This window comes from Panthera uncia, chromosome F2, assembly GCF_023721935.1.
Source record: "Panthera uncia isolate 11264 chromosome F2, Puncia_PCG_1.0, whole genome shotgun sequence".
Lineage (NCBI taxonomy): Eukaryota > Metazoa > Chordata > Mammalia > Carnivora > Felidae > Panthera > Panthera uncia.
This window is the reverse complement of record NC_064812.1, coordinates 69,806,036-69,825,533: the sequence shown is the minus strand read 5'-3', so window position 1 is coordinate 69,825,533 and position 19,498 is coordinate 69,806,036. Positions and strand designations below refer to the sequence as shown.

Below are 19,498 nucleotides of genomic sequence, written 5' to 3'. Positions count from 1 at the left end.
AAGTGTCCCAAGATGATGAGGACTAGAACTGAAGCAGTAGAGAGAGAGAGAGAAGTGGACAGATTTATGATTTTTCTAGATGAAAATTTCCCGATGAAAGAGGGGCAGTTCATCCTAAGTTGACAGAAAGAGCTTCAGAATATACTGCTATCCACCTGTTCATATCTGTAAGTGGTCTGTTTCCATTATAGACTTATCTACCAGGTGAGCAAGTCCAATGTCAATGACCCACACTGGTCATCCTGCCCCTATGGCCTTCGGTATATTCAGATGCTGGCTTTTCTGTTTAGGCATCAGTTTCCTCTGAGTTTGGCTATGGTGAGTTAACTCCCCAAAACATGATTATTCATAGATAACTTCCAGAATGACAGAGTCCTGGAGCTGAGAGAGCCCTTTTGAGACCATGCAGCTCAGTCTCTTCAAGCTACCAAACAGATCCTGGATCCGGAGGGTCTCTTCGAGGTTGGCGGAAGGAGAAATGTCTACCAAGATAATCCTTCTTTAGAGAAATTGAAATAAATATCTAACTAAAACTCAATCTGAAAAGACAGAAAGATGATAAGGTTTATATACCTTGTTCCCTCTCCTCCACCTATCCCAAGTTCCTTCATTTTAATGAGGTAAAAACTTCTTACAACTTCCAGAATTGGGAAAATATCAGTATTAAAATGGCGTATACTTCTTAAAATCTCTTGAATGAAACTAATAGACTGCTTTGAAAATCAAAATTGTACAGATTTATTGCTATCAGCTTAGCATCTGTACGTAAAATGGTTTGGGCAGGTACAGAACATTTGTTCTAGGATGTTAACATCACAAAGCCTTTTGTTGACTTGAAATAATTCAACCATCCAAACTTCCTAGGAAACGTGTCATTTTCTGCCTCAGAGGCATTAATGGTTTGTGTAAGATAATAAAGTGAACTGAATTTATAATTTAACATTTTGTATTGATGTTCAGGGAACTTGGTCAAAATTGATTTTCATGGTGATCCAAAGAATAACATAGTATCAGTGCTGCTTCAGAAATGATGGATATTATAGTTTGTATTTAACTTAACGTTGCTGAATTTAAAAAAAAATTGTTGGGATATTCCCACAAAATTGTTTAATTTGCTAACAAAGAATGAAAAATTCATCATTTATTCCTCCCTATGGAATCCATCTTCTTTCAAATTCTTATTTTTAAAACTCCTAGGCATTTAAAATTTCTTTTAAATTACTCTATTAAAATTTAATTTACCATGCCTAAGTTTTGCTTAATACCATATTAACATTACTATCAATAACACCTTGTAGCAGAATAGTTTAGGGACAAAAAAATATTGCCTGAGGCCAAAATCTCAAATTCTTACTGTTAAATAAAGATACGAATCCAACAATCACATGTGCGAAAGTACTGAGTTTATTTAGACTCTGGCACCCACAATCACCGTCACGTAAAAAGAAAAATTCTAAACACAAAGAATTTTTGCCACAATTAAATTACCATGTGTATCCATCATTATTCTGTCTAGTTAATATGCTTTCTTAATCAAATGACTGTCAATACTGGTAACAAAGCCCATCAGTTATTTGAACAGGCATCATCTTTTGGTAATGAACACATTCTGTCTTGCTTAACACCAATGAATTTAGCAATTTTGGAGGATGACTGACCAAATTAATTTACAAAAATGATATCATTGCTGTCTACTACCCCTGGTCTGTACCATGGACAGGGGGAACTTCTTGGCATTAATTTTTCACAAACTTAATTTATTAAAATTTAATAAGTGAGTGTTTAATAGAAAGATAAGAATTTGAGCAACTGGGTCTCAAATGGTCGCCGCCTTTAGTTCAAAGCAAAACCTGTTTGTTTTATCCACAGATGTGTCAGTTTCCATGTGAGTGCCATATACAAGTCACGGCACTGACCCCCTCCAAAGGTGTGACGTCAGGTTCTCCTTGGTCTGGAAAGTTTTGGTATTGTGTCCCAGTAGGGCTGAGAATCTCATCCCACCAGGCGGGACTGTGGGAGTTTTGCTGGCTCGACACATCGTGTATCAGCCCTGGCTTTTATCCTGAACTCCAGACATCATAAATTCAATGTCTCCTTGCCATGTCCAGTTGAATGTCCGACAGGCATCACAAAGATTACGGGATGAAAAGTGAATTCTTGACTTCATTCCTACCTCCCCAATCTGTTCCTCTCCCAGTTTTCCCTGTGAGTAACCAGCACTCTCTTTCCTCACCTGGCTGAACCAAAAATCCAGGACTCAAGTCCTGTCTTCCTCTGACCTGTACACCTAAGCCAACATTAAGCCCTCCCCAGCCATTTCTCTGTCTCCACGCCACTGTCCCTTGAGTATACCTGGAATAGTGTCCTATGCTTCTTGCTCCTACTTGTGTTCCCTTAATCTATTCCCCAACCGGGAACCAACACAATCTCTACGAAAAAACAAGATGCCCAAGTCCACGCATAAAGCTGGGGCACGGAAAATACCATCCGTGAGGCCCTGGCCTCACCTGTGCCGCCTCACCGTCTCTCAGCTTGCCCTTCTTGCCGTTCTGGAGCTTGTTCTGCCGACATCGCTTCCTTGTACAACAGCCTTTGGCCTAGCTGTTCCCTCGGCCTGCACAGCTCCCTCAGTAACCTTGTCACATTTCAGCCACTTGCCACCTTGATAGAGTGGCCTTTTCTGATCAACTTATCTAAAGTGCTATCTGCCCTGTCGTCCTCAAATCACCTCACCTGCAGCCAAAAAATCTTAATAGGTATGCTTTTCTTTTCTTTATGGTATGTATTATAGAAGATGATCTAATATATTTATGTTTAATGCCTTATAGTATGCTTAAATATATGTTTCTTTATATATTTACTCATGGCCTTGCTCAACTGTCACCTCCCGGGTAGACTTTTCCCTGACACTCTATCCAACATATCAACTCCCTCCCACATCGTATGCTGTACGGTTTTTGGGGGGTTTTTGTTGTTGTTGTTGTTTAGGTTTTCCTTAGCCCTTACCACTAACAAGCATTATATCTTATCTTGTCCCAGGCTTCGCCATCACAATGACAACTCTGTACGTTTTGCCGAGGGGTTCATCTGCAGGGCCAAGAACAGGGCCTGGCATAGAGTGGGCTTTCTCTAAGTAATTTGTGACTAGGTAGCTTTCAAAATACCTTCCACGGGAATACAAGATCCACAAGGACAGAGACCTCTAGAGTGTTCATTATGATAATCCCAGGGTCTAACAAGAGCATGTGGCATCTGGTGGGTGTATGCAATTACAGATGAATGTGGACACGCTTCACAAAACAAAGAGCTGGAAGGTGGGGAAAGTCAGAGAAGAAAGGAGACGAGGGAATGGAGGGAGGTAGGGAGAAGGGAGCTGGTGAGAAAGGAGTCAGCGGAAAGAAACCACAGCGAAAACAAAGTACATTCCACTTGATATTTTCACATCTTTCCTAGGCACACTTGCAGCCTCTAGTTACAAAACTGAGGTTCTTAAAGCTCCGAGGAGCCTTCAGTGAACACTTTGAGGAATGGGGCACCACAGTGACGGGAGATCGAAGACAAAAGCATTCTTCTTGACCTTCTTTTGAAAACCAGAGAGAAGTCCGATGGAGGGAGGACAGGAAAATGTTGTTGAATTCACCAGGCCACAATAGCAAGTTAATCGTCTTCTTTACAACAGTATTTTTTGCTTGACTTTACACATATGCATGAGAAATGGATTCTATACATAAGTTACAAGAGAAGAGAGAAGTGCAAAATAGTGGGCAGCGAAAGAATGACACAGAATACAAACACCAAAAACAGAGGACGGTTTTCGAATACCTGTGCCTTTCCGTATCTCGCCCGTGGACTCTGAGGGTATTTGCGAACCAGTTCTTGGAATGCACTCAATGCTTCCTCAATTTTTCCCTGTTAGGAAGAGGCAGTTATGTAAAGACGGCAAGTTCAGATGCATAATGTTATTCAGTGTGTGTGTGTGTGTGTGTGTGTGTGTGTGTGTGTGTGTGTGTTTTAAGTAGGCTCCACGCGCAGCGCAGTGTGGGGCTTGAACTCATGACCCCGAGATCAAGGGTCAGATGCTCTACCGACTGAGTCACCCAATATGGTTTTTTTAATATTCACCAGCTAATGCTGTCAAAACTGCCTGGACTCCATTTTGAGTCTAAAGACAGTTTTACCAAAGATTTTTAAAACATTAACAAGTATGGCAACCATACAAGTAAAAATGAACATAAATGTACTTCATTTCTTTTAAAAACAGAAACCTGGCAAATGATGTACTATAAGTCTTTGTTTAAAAAGTTGCATCTTCCCTCTAGATGCACAGTTCCCGTGGGCATTAGTTCTTCATTTTCTTTTCAACAGAAGCATAGTTGACACACAATCTGCCATTGGCTTCAGACGCACAACACAGTGATTCAGCAACGCTACGTTACGCTACGCTCAGCACAACTGTAGCTACCATCTGTCACCAACCACTACAAAATCCCTGACTATGCTCTTGAAGACAATATTTAGGTTTTAAGTTGGGGGAAGAATATTGTTGGCAGCTAGAATGTCCTGGGGTCTGCAAGGAGAAGTCTGAAGCACCTGTTGGGGTGGGGGTGAAGCCTGCAGGTTGAGAAGGCCACCTGGCATGGTACCTGTCACCCACTGGACATCAGGATTGATTTGGCTCCTCTCCGATCAACTTTGAGGGTTTTGACTGGGAAAACTCACTGACTCTGGGTCATGTGACCCCTCCCCGGAGCGCATGTGGGCCCTTCAGAAGAGGGCCCAAGCACCTGTGATAAGTCTCTGACCACCACCACAGGAAAAGGAATAGAGGGTGAGGAACCCTCCCCCCACCACACTCCATCCACGGCCATTCCAGGGGGTAACACACGTCTCCCGGTTTCTAATGGACGGATGCAGGTCGAGGATGTTGGGAGCCATGGGATAGAGACGGATTTTTTGAGATGAACTTTGGGAGGCACTTCAGCTCCCTATACACTGGTAAACCCACTCGTTCCTCATCTAAACGGAAGCGTGCTGTGGTTTGTATGTTTTGACGTTCACCGAGCGAGTTTTCACGCAACAAAGTGTACCTCTCCAACGTGGCTGTGCACAGCAAACTGTACCTACTACCCCACTGTTATTTACACCGACTTCGGACAGACTTGACTAGAGAAAGGTCGGGCAGTGTTCATATTAAAGGTACGTAAGATCAGTTCTCTAGGCAGACGTTCTCGAAGAAAGAGGTTTTCACTTCCTCTCACGTGCCCGTAAGTGGTGCTGAGGGGCTGCTGGGAAATACATGCACCATGGAGCGGCTACGAGGGCCGGTTCCGGAGCCAGACCGACTGATGTGAGTCTGCTCTCCACCACTTGGAAGGCGCATGACTTATGGCAAGTTACTTACGACTCTGCCTCAGGTGCCCGGCCTGTAAAATGGAGATGAGGGTACTCGACTCGACTGTGGGGGTGCCGTTTCGGTTAAGTCTCCTAACAGTGACGAAGCTCTGGCTGACACTGCACGGAGCATGTGCTGTGTGGGGGATGTGTGTGCAGCACAAGATAACGGGGCCCAGCCCAGGGAGGCCTCGGACCCGAGAGGCAGGTTCATGCTGACAACGGGGACTTGGCTGTAGAGATCAATCGGGCCGGGACCACAGACTCCACATTACATTTAGTGTCAGAAAAGTCTGTAGAGCTTTTTAAAATATGCTGCCCTCTCACGGTATTAATTTCTTTAAAGATTTTATTTCTCAAGAGCAGTTTTAGACTCATGGCACAATTGAGAGAAAGTATAGGTTTCTCATATACCTGCTACCTCCCCCATGATTAACATCCTGCACCACAGTGGTACATTTGTTACAACTGATGAACCTGCCATATCAAAATCGCCCAAAGTCTATAGTTTACCTTAGAGTTCATATTGTATATTCTGTTGTATATTCTGTGCGTTTGGACAAATGTATACCGACTGTATCCACCATTATAGTATCATACAGACTAGTTTCACTGCCCTAAAAATCCTCATCCCTCCCCCCACCCACTTTTAAGGGATGAAGGATTCATGTTAAATATCTTTTTCTGTGTGACTTTCTTGTAACTGCCCTGTATTATTATTATTATTATTATTATTAGAAGAAGAAGAAGAAGAAGAAGAAGAAGAAATAAAAGAAAGGAAGGAAGGAAGGAAGGAAGGAAGGAAGGAAGGAAAGGAGGGAGGGAGGGAGGAAGGAAGAAAGGAAGGAAGGAAGGAAGGAAGGAAGGAGGAAGAAAGGGAGGGAGGGGAGGAAGGAAGGGAGGGAGGAAGGAAGAAAGGAGGAAGAAGGGAAGGGAGGAAGGAAGGAAGGAAAGGAGGGAGGGAGGGGGGAAGGAAGGAAAGAAGGAAGGAAGGAAGGAAGGAAGGAAGGAAGGAAGGAAGGAAAGGAGGGAAGGAGGGGGGAAGAAGGAAGGAAGGAAGGAAGGAAGGGAAGAAGGAAAGAAGGAAAGGAGGGAGGGAGGGAGAGAAGGAAGGAGGGAAGGGAGGAAAGGAGGAAGGAAGGAAGGAAGAAGGAAAGGAGGGATGGAGAGAGGGGGGAAGGAAGGAAGGAGGGAAGGAAGGAAGGAAAGAAGGGAGGGGGGAGGAAGGAAGGAAGGAAGGAAGGAAGGAAGGGGAGGAATAGGAGGTGGAAGATAGAAGAAGAGAGGAAAGGAATCACTGATTCCAAGTAGCTTCAAAATGCAGGCAGGTAAATTCTTAGTTCTGAAGGTTTGGAGCTTGAGGCCCTGCCTTCTGAGTCCTTGGCTCTGGCTTCAGAGCCCTTATCTCTGGCCTCTGGGTCCAAGACTCTGCCCTTGGCGTTATCTTTCCTTTCTATCGAAAGGGTGTTTAGTGTTATCAGCCTGGTTCTTGCCTGTAGAATTTTAGGACTCTGCCAGCCTTCTTTCAGTTTGTCCTCTGTCCCTTTCAGGTCGAGGTGGTTCTCCTGGTATAAGATTCTCAAAAACCTTGTGGATCTTTTGTGTATGTCACAGGGATTCACACCATTAGACAAGAGTCACGGCCACAGACCTCTCCAGGATAATCCCATCTCTATTCCTGGCTTCTGCTGGATGGCTGAGTAGATCCAAGAGCCACACATCCACTCCCTTCAGGAGAAGGATGTCTAGCATGCCCTCGGCCTTCTCTCCAGACCACCCTTTCTTAACAACGAACTTCCTACCTGTAGCATCTTCTGCAATCTGGATAGACTAAGAAATCTCCCCGAACTGTCATGTCCTGGCTCTTTTTTCTCTAATAGTTTCTTCCTTAATTATCACTTTCCTCTCTTATTTTACGAGAAGCAGCAAAAAAAGAAATCAAGCCACATCCTCAACACTTGGCTTGGAAATCTCCTCAGCTAAACATCCAAGGTCATCGCTTACAAGTTTTGCTTTGCCCAGGCCAGTAAGATGTAATTCAGTTAAGCTTCCTGCTACTCTCTAGCGAGGACTGCCTTTCCTCCAGTTTCAGGGACCTGTTCCTCATTTCCTTCTGGGCTCTGGCCAGAAGGGCCTTTAACATCTCTGTCAACATGCTGTTTGCAACGATAATGTGCATTCTCAAAGATTATCAATAAACCTTTCTCTAAGGTGCTCCTCACTTCCTCTGAGAGCCCTCGCCAGAAGCAGCTTTCGCATGCATATTTCTACCAACAGTCTGCTTCAGGCAATCCAGGCTTTTGCTCTCATGCCTCTCAAAATTCTTTCAGCCTCTACTCCTAACCCAATTCTCCAAAGCCACTTTCACATTTTTAAGTATCTGCGACAGGAGCAACCCACTGTCCAGCACCAAAATCTGGATTAGTTCTCTATAGCTGCTGTAACAAATTACCAGAAACTTGATGACTGAAACAACAGAAATTTATTCCTCAGTGCTGTGGAGAACAGAAGTCCAAAATTAGTTTCACTGGGCTGAAATTGAGATGTTGTTAGAGCCACGTTTCCTCCAGAGGCTCTGGGGGAGAATCTGTTCCTTGCCTCCCGACAGCCTTTCTTGACTGTGGATGCATTACTCCAGTCTTTACTTTGGTTTTCACATTGCCTTCTCCTCTCTGTCTCCTATGTCGTCTGTATTCAATTTCCCTCTGCCTCTCTTTTATAAAGACACATGTGGTTGCATTTGGGGCCCAACTGGATAACCCAGAATAATCTCCCCAGTTCAAGATCCTTAACTTACTCATATCTGCAAAGACCCTTTCTCTAAATATAAGATCCAGGGATTAGGACGTGGGTATCTTTTGGGGGGACTATTTTTAGCTTTACCACATGCATTATGTAACTCAAATTGCAAATGTTGAGGCTATTTTTATGAAAATCATGCCAAATGCACCATTACGCTTTAAAACAGAAATAACAATAGAAATAACAATCTTCATAACAAATTTGCTAAAGTATTTTGTCCCTTCTAGACACTCCCTTAATTGGTCATCAAGGTTATAAAAATAATGGAATATTTGGCTTGACCTAGGCATCCTTGTGATCCCCTTAAGACAGAGACGGTGTTGCCTTGCTAAGGGCTGACAAAGTAAATGTGTTTGCTTTTGGTCTGAAAGAATTTCCCTTCCCCAGAATCTCCTAACACTATTATGCATTTCTTATTTAAAAACTCAAAAGCAAGACACAATGCTTGTGAAGAACTGCCTAAAAATCATCTCTTTCAACATAGCTTACATTTTCTCCCAGGACCAAAGCCAGTTCATTGGAGAGACTCGTACTTGGGCCCCGCTGTGCTGGCATGAGGCCAATGGGCCATGCTGAAGGACATTAAGACACCCCCCCCCCCCCCACACACACACAGATGTGTTGTAGAATCCGCTGGTGTGATGTTAGGGGGGAAGCTGTGCCATCCATCAGTGTACCCTTTATGAAGATCCACAGCAGAACGTTTCTCTCCGGACTTGGTAGAGGACAGCTACTCTGATGAACACCATTAATCTTACAGGACAATGCTATTCCCCGTGTCTTCTGCCTACAGTGTACTTCATTCATCCCAAGCACCATTTAGAGCCTGGGATGTAAGCTTTCATGTGCTGGCCTTACTTACCCCGGCCTTATTACGTTTTCCATTTTCCCTCTCTTTTTTCACTTAAAATACAGTAACAGTAAGTGACTACAGCAAATAAAAGAATCTTTCAGTATAGCACTTCAAATTCTTTTTTTCTAGGGATAAGGAAGAGTTTCAAGCAATACATACTTCTGAAAAATAGAAGTATTTTAAGCAATACTTTTGAAAAATAGATGATTGAAATACGATCTGATCTATGCACTTTGGATGGAAAAATAAAGTGACCTCATACTTTCATGTAGCATAGCACTCAAAGCTAGACTGGACCTCCTCCGTCTAGGACATACCTCAGCATGGGCTACTCCAGCACGTCCAGTCGCATCATTTGAAATATCAGCCATAAAAATAACCTTAAAAAATTACGCTGATGATGCAGCCAATAATATGGATCCCTGCTATTTCAGAAGCAAGGACTGTAGCTATTTCTTCCTCCTTTATTTAGTCTGTTAGAAATTCAGGGTGCTTCTGGAGGAATGAATGATAATTTCTCCAAATAAGCAAGAACCAGAGAATACCCCATGGACTGTTCCAGCACTTTTATGTCCCATTGATGTATCTGCCCCTTGGTAACTGAGCTCTTTACCGTTCATTAGAATTACATAAAAACCCTTCTCTAAAGTTGTTCCTTTGTCCTTTATCCCAAAAGTCACCTGTGAAATAGACACCCCACATTTTCACACGTGGCATTTAGCAAAGAGCAAGTGGAGGATGCCAAAGAAAGTGACAGAAAAAGAAGATTCCCACTTCATTTCTATTAAGAAATGCAAATTTCCTACAAATAGTAGAGGGCTTCCTCTTATAAAAGCTACACAAGACAGACTCAGAAATCATTCCAGCGGTTAAACTTAAGGGCAGTGAACAACAACTTGGCCACGATATTCTTTGACGTGACTACATGTTTATCAGCTGCTAAGGAGGGTAAGCCCTCCTTGGCTTGGGAACCTTGTCTAATACTAGACAGAAGTCTCCGTGCTTACTGGTATGGTTCCGATAAACATGTGGGAAGCACATTCTTGTCCCACTTCAGTTCCTAACTTGTGTGCTTTTGTCGTTGCTTATTTACTTACAATCCCCCTGTCCTATCTTTGCCGCCAATGGTCTACTTGATAAAAAAAAAAGCATTTACAGGAAAACTAAATGTTTACGCAACTAAATCATTACGCAAAGTCTAATTCATGTACAGAGTAGAGAAAGAGCAATTTCCACGGCAAACAAGTAGATGATTAAGTGAAGGTGTTATTAAATGCATTATTATAAGTGTTTGACATGATAATTAGATGAAGAATATGACTAAGAGAACAAGTAACTTCAATCTAGTGTCAACTTCTTTTTTTAACTGCAATATCCAGAAACAAACGCAAGTAGTATTTCAAATTAACGGGTAACAACACAAACCATATAATAGTCTCCCTGAAAACTGCAGGTGCATGGGATTAACCCCAAGTGAGAAGAATGTTAAACCCAGTGTCATTTCACTTAACAGTAACTACCCTAAGAGTACTGGACTAACTTACTTTCTTTTTGCATTGAGATGCTACCCAATCAAAAACTTTTAGAAAGAGTACTTACTATTCTCCTTTTTTTAAATAAGGAAACTGAGGCTCAGAATGGCCAAGTGTTCTGTCCAAAGCCACACAACTAGCAAGTGGTGGAGGGAGGCTGACCTCAGGTTAGCCGACTTCAGTGTTAGTTCTACTTCTATTTGGTCATCCAGCCATGATTCTTCCTTCTACTTGACTCATTTCACATGGAATGCTGATGTTCTTGGGGAAAAATCCACTCTATTCAAGGGCTGTTTCTATTGTTGTTGTTGTTGTTGTTGTTGTTATTATTATTATTATTATCATTTTAACAATTCAAGAGTAATGCCTGAATTTATCTTCATTGCACATTTCTCCACCAGACAAAAACATCAACATACCCTTTTACGAAGTTTTTCTGCAGCGTCAAGTTCAGCTTTAATAGTCTTATCAAATTTATTTAATAGTTTAGGCTTCTTTTTCTTAACTGAAAGACAAAAGAGGTTTTATTTTGTATTTTTTTTGTCTGGAAATAATTATTAAGAATAGTGATTTACAAGTAATGAGAAACCTACAGCTGCAGGAGCAAACCCACTCCCGGCTCACCTCTTCCTACCCCCATCCCTAGCACGACACAGTCAGTAGCTGCCAAGGGAGGTACCCGCGCCCTTACTTCGACGGTCACAGGTGTTCCTGGGAGACTGGGTGGGTACTGGCATCCTGAAACTCGCGAGGGATACTGGCCTGGTTTCCAGAATAAAAATGGGAGGTGTGATTTATGAACTCTTACTGTCAACTTTTGGGCTAAGTGCAAAAGACTGCTTAAAAGAGCTTTTGAATATTTCTGCAATGTTTCTGATCAGATAAAGATAAAAATGGGAAAGTCAGTGGGAAATCTCAAGGGAGCCAACGCTAACAGAATTTCATAGTCTAGTGCTCAAGGTTCTTCCATTGCATCGTGGATACCACTCCAGCCATATTCCATACTTCAGCCAAACAGGACCACCCTGTCTTCCCCAAATAAGCTCTGTGCCATTTCGGACTCTAAGTAAAACGGCCCATTTTTTACCTTTGTCAGTTGAAAATACGCTCATCCTGCAACAATCAGCTCTAAACTACAGTCTTCATAAGGTTTCTCCAGGTGTCACTCACATAAGTGCTCAGTTCTGCCTCCCTCATGTCATTTCCCCTCTGGCTTAGAGTCCACAGCACCCTGCATCTCTCTCTTTCATGGCCCTTCTCCTATATGACTTGTACTATTTTAAGATTTTTTTTTTTTAAACTTTGTGCCCAGCGTGGAGCCCAATGCGGGCTTGAACTCACAACCCTGAGATCAAGACAAGGCACCATGTCTTAGATGCAGACTAAATTGATTCATGCTCACTTAGCATAAAGTCACATCCAGCAGGAGGGGGACGAGTCCTGCTGGTGCACACCTGGCGGTGCCTGTGGGGTGGATGGAGGCCGCATGGTCCCTGGAAGCCTACGGCAGACCGTCCTGTGGGCTCAGGAGAGTGACGAGGGTGGGACCTTGAAGGGTAAGTGGGATGTTCCAGATAGAGAAGGGGGTTGGTAGTGGGATAGGGGGAGGAGACAGAATGAGGAAATGAGGACAGAAGAGAACGTCTCTAATGTTCTGACACTGAACCTACACATCCAATTGCCTCTCTCCTGTCACAGAAGAGGAGGGGCTCTCCTTTTTAAGATCCCGCCCCTCCGCGCACACACACCTGTCCTCGGCCTTCTGCACCTTCTAGTTGTCTCCTCACTCGCTGGCTCTATTCCAAGCATCTCTTGTCACTTAACAATGCTGAAGTCTTCATCGTCTTAAAGCAAACCAACACCAGCCAGGACAAACGTCGGGCTACCCTCGTCTACTTGCCATCCTTTCTTCCTCACCCCTCACTCATGGCCCCCTCAACTCACAGTGCTCTGGTTTCCTCACCCAACACAGGGCAAAAGCAAGTCTTCTGGAAGGAAGGGGAGCTCAGCGGTTAAGAGTCAGAAGGCAGGGGGTCTGAGTCCCAACTCTGTGATTTCCGTGCTCTGTGACCTGAGCCAAGCTGGTACCAAAACTTTTCTGGCTCTTACTTCCCTAATCTGTAAAATGGGGATATTGTTTCTGAGAATTAAGTCAAAATTGCACATGAACCTACAGCACAGTGCCTGGCATGCATTAAGGTGCTCCATATCTGACAGCCAGTAATGCCTACGGCCTTCTCTGCCAATCCTTTTGTTCCTTTTTCTCCTGACTTCTTTCAGCACCTGGCACGGCTGATTCTTCCCTCCTTCCTGAAACGATCCCTCTCCTTGACTTTGTTCTGTGTTGTCCGTCTTCCTAGTTTTCCTCGTGCTTCTCTGGACTCTGCATTTCCCCCCCAGCTCCTCTCTGGCTCCTGCCCCCTGCTGGTCCCTGGGATGCTGTCTTCAGGGTCAGTCTTCAGCCCTGTACTGGGCTTTCTTTAACAGTTTAATTTCCAAATGGAACTACAAATTAACTAGTTTAAGTTTCTTTTTTTTTTTAAATTTTTTTCATGTTTATTTATTTATGTTGAGAGATAGCGAGAGAGAGAGAGCATGAGCAGGGGAACGGCAGAGAGAGAGAGGGAGAGAGAGAACCCCAAGCAAGCTCCACACCGTCAGCGCAGAGCCTGACCTGGGGCTCCATCTCATGAACTGCGAGATCACGACCTGAGCTGAAATCAAGAGCCAGACGCTCAGCTGCCTAAGCCACCCAGGCGCCGCCCCTCTTTGGCAGTACAAAAATCACAAATCCACGTGCCTGTGATTTGTGACACTGATGTCTCAAGCTCAGCACATAAGAAATCGAAGGCACTGTTGCTCACTAATCTGTTCTTGTCACGTCTGCCCTCTTTCAGAGGATAGCGCCGTATCCATCTGGTTGTCCAAACCACAAAACCGGCTAGAGGTGGCAAATAAAACGGCAAAGGAGGAACGTGTGGATTTGTCCAAAGAAAGACTGAATGGAATCGCTACTGTTTTATTTTTAGCATTCACTCTGGGCTGGCCTCCACACTGGGTGCTTTACGTATATCTCCTTGTATCCTCTCGACCTCCCACCCATAGGGAATTTAACTTCACAGGCATGTCACTGAGGTTCCAAAAGGGTTAGTCCCTTGACGCCTCCCCTCGCTCATCCACATGGGAAGGATGGTTTCCACTCAAATGGTTTCCAAAGGGAAGGACACTTCCTAAAGCCTCGTAGCCTCTTGCCTCTCCCCACAGGGGAGATGGTGTGACTTATCTGCTCACTGGGTTGGGGGATATGACAAACTTGGGTGACTCAGTCCCATCCCTTCTCTTCCTCCCAAGGGCACATCTGAGCCAACCACGTGGGGGAACCAGGCCTGTTCCATGCTGCCGGAAGTGGGCAGTTATGTCTAATTCTGGGGTGTATTACTAATAAACCCATTGTTCCTGCTCATCCTGCCCATCCTTCAATTCAGGCTTCATCAGCAAAAAAGCTGACACTCTGATCATCTTTCCTTTATTTCATTCCTTACGCATTAAAAAAAAAATGTTATGCTCTTTTATTTGTTTATTCCATCTTTCTCTTCCCCCTCCCTGAACCCTCAGGACCCCTATTGGTTTTTTAAATAATTTTTTTAAACATTTATTTTATTTTTGAGGGAGAGAGAGAGGAAGAGAGAGTGGGAGAGGGACAGAGAGAGAGAGAGAGAGAGAGGGAGACACAGAATCTGAAACAAGCTCCAGACTCCGAGCTGTCAGCACAGAGCCCGATGCGGGGCTCGAACTCACAAATGGTGAGATCATGACCTGAGCCGAAGTCGGACGCTTCACTGACTGAGCCACGCAGGCTCCCCATCAGGACCCCTAGTGTTAAAAAATATAAGCGGCTAAAGCAGAGACGGACAAAATAGGGAATAAAGGGCATTTCCAGCTGTGTGTCACTATACGTTAGCATGTGTGCTAAGGATATGGAAAATAAACTGACGTGTGACCGAGATGAGAATTCACGGTGGTGAGCTACTATCTTGTCGTCTCAGCACTGACTCACGTCTCTCAATTGTTCATTTTGGTTTTGCAGAAGTGTCTGTTGGCAGAATGCCAGTGGGACCAAGAAAGCCCAGGGTGTACCCGACTAGAGTATATTATTGCTGGCGTCACTGGTTTTCCCACCTCTGTCTCCCGTTTTATAAAGTTAACACGAGGCTTATCTAGAAGAAGAAAAATAAACTACTGCCAGCTCAGGACATCCAACATAATATGCTTGTTAAACAGCTAAGCTGTAAGTATCTCAATGTCAAAATATTTCAATATTATCACAAAAAAATAGACAAAATATTAAAAACCTTAACATATTTCTTTTCACGTATCTTCAAATGTAATAGTTCCTATTTCGCCTCTCTTTGAAATTCAAGTCTCATCCCATCATGGCTATTTTTATTTTTAAATGTATGAGAAGTCTAAGGCAATTTTCCCGACTCTCAAAAACACAGACAGATCTCCTCCTTCTTGTGATGGGGAGGCACAGAGCCAAGCCACAGAAACGACAAGGAGCACTCGTGGTCAGTGATGGAACCAGGCTGTCAGGTGCTTTTGGCCTCAATGTTCTCTCATCTACCAATGAGTCACTTGGGCTGGTTGTGCTCAGGTCTCTTTGAACTTGGAAATCCTGTGCTTAAAAAAAAATTTTTTTAATGTTTATTTATTTTCGAGACAGAGAGAGAGCATGAATGGGGGAGGGTCAGAGAGAGAGGGAGACACAGAATCCGAAGCAGGCTCCAGGCTCCGAGCCATCAGCACAGAGCCCGACGCGGGGCTTGAACTCACAGACCATGAGATCATGACCTGAGCTTAAGACAGACGCTTAACGAAATGAACCACCCAGATGCCCCGGAAATCCCGTGCTTTTAATTTTCAGTTGATTGAAATCAAGTTAATCTTTCAGAGTAGACCTAGAAGGTACTGGAATGAATTGTGAATTTTGTTGAACACGGATTTAAAAACAAACGGTTTGGAAGGAAGCTATTTATGCTATATTAAACTTTGTGTAAAAATAATCACGGCCATTGCAAGTATTTTATCTTCTTCCAAAAGCACTAAGAAAGAAAAAAGTGCATTTCAGTTGCATTTCAAATTCTTAGTTCCCCTGCCATGCCATGGCTGAAATGGTAAGAAAAAAGAAGAAAAGAAGAAAAATAAAAGAATAATAAAGAGTATGAAAAAAGCCCTCAGATTACATAAAAATTAATGTTGATTCCCTTTTCATTTCTACTTGGCCCACAAATGATGATGTTTTTATATTATGGTGCCTGGGTAGAATTTGACCACCAAGAAAAACAGACACAGAACCTTTGTATTAGATTTGTGTTCTAAAACTACTCCATTAAAACAGAGTGATGGAAATGGCAATGTCTCCACATGGTAGGCAGAAAAGCAACAATTTCCTAGCCAGTCTCCCTGTTTCCAGTCTGTCTCCATGCTCTACACTGTCCCAAGGATATTTCTGTCCCAAGGATATTTAAACAGTCTTCCACTGTTTAAATACACCCATGGATCCCTGAACATACAACATAAAAAGTGAAGTTCCTGAGAATATCATGTTAGCACTCCTGATCCTGGTTACCTAGCCAAGAGAAATGCAAACATATGTCCACACAAAGCCTTGTATGTGTATGTTCACTGCACCATTGCTCAGAACAGCCGAAGAGTACAGAAAACCAAATGTCCATCCACCTGGGAGTGGACCATCTGTGGCATAGTGATACAACGGACTACTGCTCCATAGTAAGCCATAATATGCAAATTGCACCTCAAGTGTATCACGTTAAGGAAAAGAGGCCAAATTCAAATGGCTACTGGCTGGATGATTCCCTTTATACAGCATTTTGGAAAAGGGAAAACTGCGAGGAAAGAAAACAGGTAAGTGATTCCAGAGGCTGGGAATGGGTAAAAGGGTTGATTGCAAAGGGTACGAGAGAATTTGGGGGTTACAGCATTGTGTATCTTAACTGTGGTGGATGGACTGTATCTAGACGTCTATACATATGTCAAAACTCATCCCTGCACACTGGGATATATATGGTTTGGACCTAACCACGTGTAAATTATGTCTCAACATGGCCTTCATGAAAACGTTACAAGGAAGAGACAATCTAAGTGATTCTCAGTAAGGATTCTTACTTTATGTACAACAGTATGAAAAGCATTTGGACATGAAAATATAATACTTGTAAAAGTAAAAATAAAATTGAATCTGATTTTGAGCCCCCTCCTTGCCATGAATCTATTGGGAGGTAATGCAAACTCAACCATAATTCAGAGGCTTCTCCTTGTAAAAAAAAAAAAAAGAAAGAAAGAAAGAAAGAAAGAAAGAAAGAAAGAAAGAAAGAAAAGGAAAAGGAGAAGGAAAAAATGCTCCTCCAGACCTAATGAGGCCTTTGGTGACATCTATATATTCTTCCTGTTTAATACCCAGCTACTTTTTTTAATCCTGATTGCTCACCCCTTTCTTAGTGTTCATTCCACCCTCAAAGCATTCTACTCTTTAAAAACAAACAAAACAACATCAAGGAATTTTTGACTACTCTTGAACTACATCAAAATGTAGTTCTTCAGTGTTTGAACACAATGGACAGAGCCCGAGGTCTCTGGACCAACTTTCTTCACTGACTGGTTCATTCTTCCAACTATTTGTTAAAATCCCACTGTGTTCCAAGGACTGTTGCTAGGTGCTGGGAATTCAACAGAAATCTTCTCAAGGAGGCCACTGTCGTATTGAGAAGAAGGATGTAAATGGATAATTAACCTTCAGAGGAATGAGTTTAAGGATGGATCGGGAGTGGTGCTAATCTATTTGGGAGGCAAAAGAGAAATTTTCCTGGGGAAACTTAGAATTCAAGTATACCCAGGTAGTGGCAGCATTATTCTGGGCAGAGGAAAGAGGATCTGTTTTGTAATTCATTTACAACTGGGGACTTGGACCTTCATCATGAGTTATTTTTCTTGGAAGCAAAAGGCCAAGCATCTCCTTCTGTTTGGATGGTAGCATTTGGTACCACCTATGTGAATGCTCTTATTATGGGAGGCTGAAGGCAGAGATATCATTCAGGGACTCTGGGCACTGACTTGCTCTCTTCCCACATTTGAGGATCTAGCCTTAGTGATGCTGAGCCTGCTTTAAGAACCAGCAGAGGCCCAAAGTGCATGTTTAGGGAGTATAAGTTTTGTTGAGAGAGGATGTACACCCCAACTGTAAAATGGCAGTGGGGGGGTGCCTGGGTGGCTCAGTCGGTTAAGCGTCTGACTTCAGCTCAGGTCATGATCTCACGGTCTGTGAGTTTAAGCCCCACGTCGGGCTCTGTGCTGACAGCTCGGAGCCTGGAGCCTGCTTTGGATTCTGTCTCTATTTCTCTGCCCCTCCCCAGCTCATGCTCTGTCTCTCTCTGTCTCAAAAATAAAATAAAAACATCAAAAAAATTAAAAAAAAAAAAAATGGCACTGGCACAGCAAGAATTGGGCTTTTGAAAATATGCAAGACACAAAGTATACAACCGTAACTCCCTACCCCGACCTGGACAAGGGATTCCAGATGCCATGTGTCTTACTTGCACTGAAGGCCATGGTATCTGCTCCTGCCCTGGGCTTCCATTTTGCTTTTGATACAATTTTGTATGCTAATTAAGGACCTTCAATTAACTGAACTCTGAGACACAGGGAGAAAAAAAAACGAGAATTTCTCCCGCTAAGTCAAAACCCCCCAAATGCTTCATTTGTTCAAGGGAAATAATGTCCATCTTGAGCTATTTCACAGTTGTGTTTCCTTGAACCAAGTTTACTGCCTTTTGCAAACTGTCCCCTGGTTTCTGTTTTCCTCTCCTGTTCTGTACCATAAAGCGTTTTAGATTTCCTTTATATAGCCTCTCAAATATGGCATGAACTTCGACACCTCTGTGACTCTTCTCATGGTATTTTCTTTGTCTGGAAAATACTTCCCTCTATTTCTACCAAGGAATACTCTGCACTTCAACCTTTAAGACCTAGTTTAAATGCCATTCCTCTATTTAGTCATCGAAGACTTCATCATGCAAAAAAAAAATCCTTCTCTTCTGTGCTCTTATAGCATTTTGTTTCTAGAAATAGTAAACTTTTCAGGCTGTGTTTAGTTGGTTGTATATTTAGCTTGTGCACGCTCACCCCCTCTCTCTTCCTACCAAGACTCCCCAACCCTTGCTGGATTGTTAATTCGTGTGAGTAAAGAATTTACTTGCAACTTATTTCCAGCATTTAGCCCATGGCTTGTCCTACAGAGAAAGTCCTTGACAAATGTTTCCAGACATATGTAAGCATGAATGAATCAAGACATTCTGGAAGGGGGTAGGACAATGTCAGTCTGTAACTTAGGCATATCAACTATTAAAAAAAAAATCAGCAAACCATAAGCAACCCAGAAGAGAACTGAGAGTAGCTTGCTTTAAAAAAGAAGGTCTAATCCAGAAAGCATCAATGGACAATAGTGGAGGGGACAGAGGAAAAAGATAAGACAAAGAAAAAGGTATATACGCAAGCCAATCCTCCCTGAAAAAGTATAGAGAACACTGACACTTAATTCTCATGTCTCATTCCATCCTTATTTTTCGGTATATTCAGCAATTTAGAACACAAATGGCAGAATACTAGCACAACTGCAGGGGCCAAGGGCAAGCTGCCCCAAGATGGGCCACTTTGGCATGAAGACTTCTTCAAACAAAAAGCCATCAAAGCCCAGAAGATTCAGGAAAAGCTCTGTACCTCCCTGACAGCTGCTGTAAAGAATTTGGTTAGAGGACCTGCTCCAGGAAGAGAGCTACCCCCATAGATAACTAACTATGTCATGATATGAAGTAGGCAAGTAGACAGGGAGGAACCTAGCAAGGCC

General features: G+C 43.1%; 1 protein-coding gene across 7 annotated transcripts in view; it reads right to left on the bottom strand.

The window, feature by feature from the left end:
• Positions 1-19,498, bottom strand: part of ASPH (aspartate beta-hydroxylase) — a 221,978-nt gene that overhangs the window by 63,868 nt on the left and 138,612 nt on the right. For all 7 annotated transcript variants that reach the window (XM_049633353.1, XM_049633359.1, XM_049633356.1 and 4 more), the window contains 2 exons: positions 10,998-11,083; positions 3,823-3,909 (listed from right to left, as the gene is read on the bottom strand). In XM_049633353.1, the coding sequence (XP_049489310.1) occupies positions 3,823-3,909; positions 10,998-11,083 (173 nt within the window). The remainder of the gene's footprint in view (positions 1-3,822; positions 3,910-10,997; positions 11,084-19,498) is intronic.